This window comes from Poecilia latipinna, unplaced genomic scaffold, assembly GCF_001443285.1.
Source record: "Poecilia latipinna isolate Pla-1442-1.1 unplaced genomic scaffold, P_latipinna-1.0 Scaffold997, whole genome shotgun sequence".
Classification (NCBI taxonomy): Eukaryota; Metazoa; Chordata; class Actinopteri; order Cyprinodontiformes; family Poeciliidae; genus Poecilia; species Poecilia latipinna.
Window position 1 is genome coordinate 139,190 of NW_015113613.1, and position 8,702 is coordinate 147,891.

Here is an 8,702-nt window from a genome sequence, read left to right on the forward strand (position 1 = left end):
TTTGAGTTAATTTGTCTCACATTGTGCATTTGTAATTGTCTGTCTTTTTCCCCAAATCACTAAAATATACACCAAAACTAAAACCATTGCTTCGTGTCTTCATTCACACCTCAGGCTCCTTAAAGAACCATCTTCTGATGCTGATCTTGTAGCCGCAGTTAGCTGCAAAGCCCATAACTGTTACACCGGCCATGTCCCTTTGTCTCTTAAAACTGCCATCATTAAACCCCTTCCAAAAAAAAAACCCACTTTGGATCCTGATTTCTTTTCCAATTATCACCCTATTTCTCATCTTCCTTTTCTTCCTAAAGTGCTGGAAAAGGCAGTTGATGCCCAACTCCAGCACCACCTTCAAAGAAATTCTCTGTGTGACAAATTTCAGTCTGGCTTCCATCCTGCTCATAGAACTGAGACCGCCCTGCTAAGAGTTACTAATGATGCACTCTGCTGGTCATACTAGGATGGGGAATTAGGAGACCACCAATTTAATTTAATATCATAACACAGCAAAAGGCATATTACATCTAATTCGGAATAAAACTAAGTACAAGACACATACACACCAAATAATAAAAAACAGAAATTATGTGAATATCCTCCTTCGGCCTGTGACCTACCAGCTTAGTTTTACATTTTACGCCTGGAAGAAAATGTATATATTTAAGAGTTACGTTGCCCCTCCCCTCATCGACAGCACTGATTATGTGCTTGGTAAATAAATCATCTGCACAGTCACTTGACGTGTGGGGCAGATTAACGTGCACCTGATAACATTGGTGCAACGATCCGCTGTTTTCCCATTTTAGCTTCAATGCTAGTTAATACACACACACACACAGAGTATTGCGCAACTGTTTTTTAACACATATTTCCTCCAGATATATTTGGTATTTTCCACTCTTAAAGCCACTCGACAGAGGTTCGCTGGTTAACGAATATTACACAAGCCTAGTTTATTAACTTTACCTAGTGTTAACATTAGCTAGCACAATATGCTACCGGGGATCGCGGCAGACAAAATATGTGACTGTCGTCATAAGTTGAGTAAGATTTCTTCTTTGAAACAGGGTGGACACTTTAGAAGCTGCTAAACGGTGTAATTTTGTGAAGATTACTTACCATCACATTCTGTGTCCCGTCACCGAAGCCCTGCAGTTCGGGACAGAGTTCTGAGATCTCAGGGAGTCATCCGCTTTAGTCAGCGCTAACCAATCGGAACACGTCTTACATCGCTCGTCCTTAAGCCCCGCCCAGAATGTTCATGTAAGCTTCGCCAAAGCAAATAAAGTTGTATAAGCAAGAAAACGAGTTCAACCAAAAAACAGGAGCTTCAATTTTTTTTTTGACTCAACCAAAAACTTAGGCTGTCAACCAAAAATTCTGATTTGCAAAAATAAAAGTTTCAAACTAAAATTAGTGATTTCAAAAAAAAAAACAAAAAAAAAAAAACCTCTTTAAATATTTTTTTGTTTCGTAAAAAAATATTTTTATGATTAAATAGTTAAGATTTTTTTGGTTGAACTTTTTTTTTGATTGAATGCTACTTTTTTTGTTTGACATATTTGTACCTTCTGCTGACTGCATGTTACAAACACAGGTATGCCCCCTAGAGGGCGCTGCACTCCCTCTGTGCTCACAATTTCAACATAAACGCCACAGAAGAAGCAGCAGCGGGTTTTCTTCAGGTTTATTTGAACAGATCAATAATTGATTAATGCAACAGATTTAAAAGCAGGCAGATAAACAGATAAAAATACTGTGATGTCACTCTGGACAGGAAGTAAACGGGGAACAAAAACAACAGCTACAAAATAAAAGCTTGAATGAACACTGAACTTGTTCTTTTTTTTTCAGTCATTTTTTTTTTTTTAATTCATGAAAACGAGGACATAAATCAACAGTCTTGTGACAAACAGGATGTATATACACCTGTTCACCTGCAGCAGACTGGGGAACCAATCAGAGATCACACACTTCCTGCTTCTCTTTCACAGTAAAAGCCTTATAGACCCCCACAAGCTTTTACTGTAAAACACCCACAGGAAGTCACATGATGATGTCATAGCTCAGTCAGTGACTGATCAGTCAGAGTCAGACATGACATCATCAGCAATGATCCAATCAGACTCAAATGGACACAGGAAACGCAGGTGACCAATCAGGAGGTGGAAGAATTGAGTAGTGAGCTAACAAGCTGATCAGGTGAGTCAGGAGGAATGCTGGCTGAGTTCGTGGTCGGAGGCGGAGCTTATCTGGCGCTCCACGGCCCGCTGAACCTTACAGGCAGCCATTTTGGCTTGGATGTCCATCTTCCTCTCAAAATACTCGACCAGCGCTGGTTCTGTCAACAGTGAGGCCAGCACTTGTTCAAAGGTGATTGACCAATCAGCATCCAACGTGCTTCCCCGCCTCTCCTCGCCGCTGACCAGCACCGTGTCGTCGGCGATGTCCTCGCACTGCAGCGAGCCGGAGCTCACCACCGAGAACGAAGACACCGACGTGTCGTCCTTCGTCTCCTCGTCAGATGTCAGCGGCGCCGGCGGCTCCAGCTGGGCGTCGGCCAGAGCCTGGCACACCTGGGCGTCGGTCGAGGTTCCCTCGCCGGGCCCCTCCTCCCCTGGCGGGGCAGGAGGCGGGGCCTCAACCTTCTTGGCGCCGTTGCCGAACTTCTTGCCGACCTCTCCAATACGCAGCAGGAGGCTGGCCACAGTGGCGATGGCGTGGTACAGCTGCTGCTCGCTCGGCTCCTCACTGAACATGTTGTACAGCGTCTTGCACAGCTCGATGAACTGCTCCTGTTCACAGGTACACAGGTAAACACACCTGGACGGCCTCACCTGGGAGCTCAGCAGCACCTGGACTCACCTGGTTCATCCTGGGCAAATCCTTGATGGTTTCCCTCTTGGGCTCCTTCTCTTTAGCCCACATCCTCAGGTAGTACCTGTAGTCCTTCACCTCTGACAAGCAGGTAAACACAGGTAAAGACATCAGGTGTTGATACTATTACCGGTCAGGAGGAGGCGGGGCATTACCTTTCTTCTCCTCAACATCTTCTCCTCCGTCCTTCGGTTCTTCACCTGTTCAGGTGAAAACTTCGTCATCGTCAGGAAGGCTAATAAACATGGTTCAAAATCCAGAACAAACCTGATGTCACTTCCTGCTGCCGCACAGAATCCAGATCAGACAGGAAGGAAGATTCTGGAAGGAGACACGATGAAGAAGAGGAGGAAGAGGAGGACAGGGTTAGAAGGAGGAAGAGTCGGTGTTAGTCAGAGCTCAGTGGCAGCAGAAAGAGGAGACGAAAGAATCTGCAGCAGGTGTAGGACAGGTACCTCTTCATCTGTGTGTGTGTGTGTGTGTACCTTGTAGTTTATCTTCAGTAAAGAAGTGTGTGGCCTCCAGAGCGGACTCTGCCTCCTCAGCACACAGAGCTGGAACAGAAAGAGACAGGTGAGACACCTGGAGGGGTCAGCCTGCAGCCTGACCTCTGGGGTCACCGTTCGGGTCGGGTCTCCAGGACCTCCACAGACCCGCCTGGGGTTCCTTCTAAAATATTACATCCAGAAAGCCGCAGACGGACAAAATAAAAGGAAACATGAAGGAAAACAGGTAGTTCCTTTAACCAGACTGGTCTTCAGCCTGTCAGCAGCAGGATGATAGGGGAGGCATGCTGTGCTCCGAACCGGACCGGGCCGGTCTGGTTCCGACAGGACTGCCAGCTTATGAGTTAGTCTTCATCTTCAGCCAGAAACATACGCACCTCTTCCTCTCATTTTCCAATCCACTCCACAATAATAATTAACACTGAACTGCTCTCTAGACATTGATATGGCCCCAAAATAATAAATACATGTAATGTTTTACAGTGAACTAGGCTCAGTACTACATTAAACTCATCATGCCTATGCCATGAACAATCTGTTATTTTATCTGCGAGTGACATTTTTCCTCCCTGAATGTGTTCATTTCTGACTGATTATTTTAAGCCTCTGCAGCAGCAAGTGTCTGGTCACTGCAGTCACTAACAGTTTACCTCTTAGCTGCTAAATACGAGCGGTGCAACCTGTAACATGAACACTATACACAGTTCATATTAATTTATGTCTAGGACAACCAGCATGCTGGAGTCGATGTGCCTCTAGCAGCTGCTTACAGTTTAGCAGTTAGCTGCTAGGCTAGCGGGGTAACTAGCATGCTAGCGCCGAAATGCTAACATAGTAGAACAGTTATTTCAATCTGAAGTCTACATACGCCTGGTTAATGGAATACTAAATGTAACAAGATGAAAACTTTATGGGAATCATATCCATGTGTTTCCTGAACGTTAACAATCTGCAATCAAACCAAAGTTAAGACGGAAACTTTCCTGCATGTTCCCGAAACAGCTCGGCGGACTCTGCTGCAGTCAGAATGAAAATCCAGCTGAACATTAATTATTGACCCCAGGTCCAGAGAAGGTTGCAGTCAAAGGTCAGAGGTCAAAGTTAAAGGGAAATGCTACCTTTTTATTTAAATTATTATTGTTTTCGGGTCTAAAGTTCTGGTGTGAGGCATCTGAGCATGCTCAGTGTGAGATCACCAACAGAACATCCGGGGACATCAGGTGGAACCTCCAGTTAAAGTTCTGGTTCTGGTCAGTGCTCTTGGGTTGGATCAGAAGAGAACCCGAGTATCAGGTGAGCTGGTGGGGGCTGATACCTGGTGGGAGGTGGAGCTTGAAGAGCAGCTTCAGCTTCTCCGTCAAGTCGCCGTGGTACATCCCACCTGCAGAACACAAACACAGTGAAACCGGGCCAGACAGAACCGACCCAGATGGAACCGGCTGTCTGCGGTCTGGAGCCGACTCACTCAGGCCGGTGCTGAACTCTTTGAAGTTGACCAGCCCATCCTGGTTCTGGTCCAACAGCCTGAAGAGCCGGGCCGACAGCGTGGGGGTGTGGCTTCCGCAGACCCAGGGAGACAGCGCCGAGAAGAGCTGGGCGAACTGGACCAGGTCGATCCGGTACTGCTCCAGGTAGGGCAGGCTGGGGTCGTGGCGCTGCGCCGCCGAGCTGCTGGAGCCCCAGTAGCAGCTAGTCATGTGCTTGGACTAGGACAGAGACAGGCAGGGGTCAGACCGAGAGGAGCTGAGGAGGACAGAATCTCAGGTGACCTCTGACCTTAAAGAGACAGTAAAGCTCCTCCAGCTCCTCGATGCTGAAAGCCAGCTCGGTCATCATCGCCCTCACCTGCAGAGACACACCTGTGAACGGACAGACTTCATCTCTGTGGGCATAAAATGACCACACACACCCACCACGCTCCTCTTCGCCGTGTCCTCCAGCGACTGGATGACCTTTAACCTCTGCTTAAAACGCATCTGCTCGATGACATCAGAGCGCAGGCTGCCGAACTTCTGCAAGGAGAAGTTTGATCCACCTGAGACTTTGATCCAGTCTGACCAGGTGACCACCATGCTGCTAGCAGGAAGTGACATCACTCTGACCTCATAGGATGCCTTGATGAGGTCGAAGACGTCGATCTCCGGCGGAGGGTCGTCTCCACTCGTGAGCAGGGCGTGCAAGTGGGGAGTGGGCGGAGCCACCGTCTGCTTGTTCACAACGTTATCCAGGTACCTGCAGGACAGGTGAGTTTACTACTGGTCCGGGACCAGTACGGACTGGACCCAGTATGGTCTGGACCCAGTACGGACCGGGACCAGTTCGGTCTGGACACAGTACGGACTGGACCCATCACAGACTGGACCCAGTGCGGACCAGGACCCAGTATGGACCGGGACCAGTATGGTCTGGACCCAGTACGGACCGGGACCAGTTCGGTCTGGACCCAGTATGGACCAGGACCAGTTCAGTATGGACCAGGACCAGTTCGGTCTGGACCCAGTATGGACCAGGACCAGTTCGGCCTGGACCTAGTACGGACAGGACCTAGTATGGACCCAGTACGGACAGGATCAGCACCATATTGGGCCCTGACTTGGCACAGGGACCGACTCATTTGTGTGAAAAATGCTGTTAGCCATTGAAAAATTCAAGATGGCTGCCAGGGTTATCATGCAAAATTAATTATTGATCTAAAATCACCGATTAGGTGATTGTGTTTGATGTCACATCATAGCTCACATATTTTGAACCGTAGAATTAATTCATATTTTCTTGTTTTTTTCTTTCCTTTTTCTGATGGACATTTTTCAATATGGCCGCCATGGTGCTAATCAAAAACTTAGCTTCACTAATCACTAATTCTCTACACAAGAATTTTAGCTCTGCTAATGCTAAACCGCAAAAACAAGTACATTAATAAAAGCTAATGCTAATGCTTAAAGTGTTAGCTTTAGCTTCTGCTAATTTCCATGACCGTTGTGAGACTTGCAAACCGTCCTCCGCTTCTGATTTTGCTTCATTTTACTTATTACGTTAAAGTTGCATGAACAGGAAATCGTCTGATAAGACATAAAGCGGTCCCACCTGCCCAGGATGGTCATGGCCTCGCCCTCATCGCTGCAGACCAGCAGGGCGTCCATGTTGTCGTGAAGGACGGCCAGCGCCACCTGCAGACAGACGAGGTTGAAGGTCACGGGTTCATCTGACCGGTAAGCGGTGAGCGGTCGACGCCACGCGGCTCCGTACCTGGAAGATGAGCTTGATGCCTTCGTAGAAGAAGCAGTCGACCAGCAGGACGGCGCTGTCGAACGGCATGACGGACAGGAAGAGGGTGAGGAACCAGGACAGGCTGATGGTGGTGATGACGCCCAGCGCCTGCATGTGGTCATAGAGGGGTGGCAGGAAGGCCCGGGTCAGCTCCTCGAACACGCCCTGGTCCACCAGTGCTCCTGAGGGGACAGACCGTCAGGCGCCGCCCCCTGGAGGACGCCGCCAGCAACTACGCCAGGTGGCAGGTCCCAGTCCGGGTACCAGAACACACTCCATGGTTCTGTTCTAGACTGGGATCCAGAACCTCAACCACTGACCTACGACCCGGGTGTTGTAGTAGTCGGGCAGCATGCGCTCGCACAGCGCCACCAGCAGCCAGAAGGCCTCCTCCTCGGTTCCGTACAGCAGCAGGACGGACGTGACGATGTTCATGGCCTGCAGGGGGCGACAAGGAGACAAGGTTTCAGTTCAGTTTGTTTTGGTAAATTATCAACATTAAGCACAGAAAACAATAATAATAACAAACCCTGAACCAGAGATCAAACTTCATAAAGACAAACATGCATCTTCACACAGACATTATTTACAAACATGATTACACAAGGCGTACATCTACATAGTGATGGCATTTAATCGGATTACTGATTACTCCTTGAAAAAGTAACTTAAATTACTGATTACTTGATTTGGAAAGTAACTAAGTTACATTAAAAGTAACTTTTTTAGTTACTTTCAGCAGCTGCTAACAACACTGTGAAAATGACATTGATCTTTGCCAATACTTAATTCCAAGGTATTTTATAATGGTAGCATCAACAATGTGTCTCCACTTGTCAGGTTGAACTGAAGGGCGGCCTGTTTAATGGTTACAACAGTCCAAAACAACTTTAGTAATTTTAGCCTGTTTTTCTGTGTTGCACTATTATCTGTTAAACTTAGTAGGATTTCAGGGCCCCTTCTCCTCCCTGCCCCAGCCTCCAGGTTCTGCGTTACGGCCCTGTGTTTGCTAGCGCAGCGCTCCTCCTGCGGCTCCACAGCTCAGATATTCTTCTGCACAGATTTGTGACGCGTATCTTCATATTAATAATTATAATGGCGTTTTATGGACTCGTTCATGCGTGGCTGTTTTCACGTTTATGGCGCTGTTCATATTAGTCTCCATGTTTTCTGGAGCGCAACGCGAAGCTCGACGTCGTTCACAGGTAATATATTATTGACATTAAAGATGCAGTGGGACGGATCACCCGGGAAATGATGGATAATTAGAGTCTGACTAAAACCCACTGGACGTCACTGCCTCTACATACCAGCAGTTTATCATTTTAAAGATCATTTAAAATCATCAGTTTCAGTTCAACATGTTTAGTTTTTACCTCAATCCTCAAATATTAAATATCATAAATTATATTTATTCTCTTAAATCATTTCTGACGTTTGTTCAGAGCTTTATACATTATTTCCAATGTTTTTATATGTACAATAACTTTAAACTTTAAAATATTACGTAGAATAAAAGTTAGTTAGCCGGTTCATCAGATCCAGTTTATTAATAAACCTGTTAGCTCAACTAACTGAACTATCAATGTTTTTACTTCCTCAGACAGATGAGAAAAACCAACATTTAGCATTTATTACCGTTTAAAACAGTTTTAATGTCAAAACGAGGCTTTCAACCGAGTCCATTGGTGCTGTTCATCAGACAGAACCTCTGGGTCAGAACCTTCCAGAACCTCTGGGTCAGAACCTTCCAGAACCTCTGGGTCAGAACCTTCCAGAACCTCTGGGTCAGAAAGTTTTTCATGTTTCATGGATTTTGTTTTGTAACGTTAAAATCTAACAGAACTGGAAATTAATGTGAGAATTGACCAAAGGTTCTGGTCGGGTTCTGGGCCTGATCCCGGGTTCTGGTCGGGTTCTGGGTCTGATCCCGGGTTCTGGGTCTGATCCCGGGTTCTGGTCGGGTTCTGGGCCTGATCCCGGGTTCTGGTCGGGTTCTGGGTCTGATCCCGGGTTCTGGGCCTGATCCCGGGTTCTGGGCCTGATCCCGGG

At 47.0% G+C, this 8,702-nt stretch overlaps 1 protein-coding gene and 1 long non-coding RNA gene across 2 annotated transcripts in view; both read right to left on the reverse strand.

The window, feature by feature from the left end:
- LOC106958568 (uncharacterized) overlaps positions 1-191 on the reverse strand; it is a 24,051-nt gene extending 23,860 nt beyond the window's left edge. Inside the window, exon 1 of the long non-coding RNA XR_001427180.1 lies at positions 179-191. This is a non-coding gene — a long non-coding RNA (uncharacterized LOC106958568). The remainder of the gene's footprint in view (positions 1-178) is intronic.
- Positions 192-1,842: 1,651 nt separating this feature from the next.
- tbc1d9b (TBC1 domain family member 9b) overlaps positions 1,843-8,702 on the reverse strand; it is a 21,797-nt gene continuing 14,937 nt past the window's right edge. Inside the window, exons 11-23 of the mRNA XM_015050521.1 lie at positions 6,971-7,088; positions 6,630-6,832; positions 6,468-6,550; positions 5,486-5,615; positions 5,297-5,395; positions 5,160-5,228; positions 4,849-5,089; positions 4,699-4,764; positions 3,363-3,431; positions 3,145-3,198; positions 3,033-3,077; positions 2,866-2,957; positions 1,843-2,795 (exon numbers count right to left, since the gene is read on the reverse strand). Coding sequence (XP_014906007.1) covers positions 2,208-2,795; positions 2,866-2,957; positions 3,033-3,077; positions 3,145-3,198; positions 3,363-3,431; positions 4,699-4,764; positions 4,849-5,089; positions 5,160-5,228; positions 5,297-5,395; positions 5,486-5,615; positions 6,468-6,550; positions 6,630-6,832; positions 6,971-7,088 — 1,857 coding nt within the window. The 3' untranslated portion in view covers positions 1,843-2,207. The remainder of the gene's footprint in view (positions 2,796-2,865; positions 2,958-3,032; positions 3,078-3,144; positions 3,199-3,362; positions 3,432-4,698; positions 4,765-4,848; positions 5,090-5,159; positions 5,229-5,296; positions 5,396-5,485; positions 5,616-6,467; positions 6,551-6,629; positions 6,833-6,970; positions 7,089-8,702) is intronic.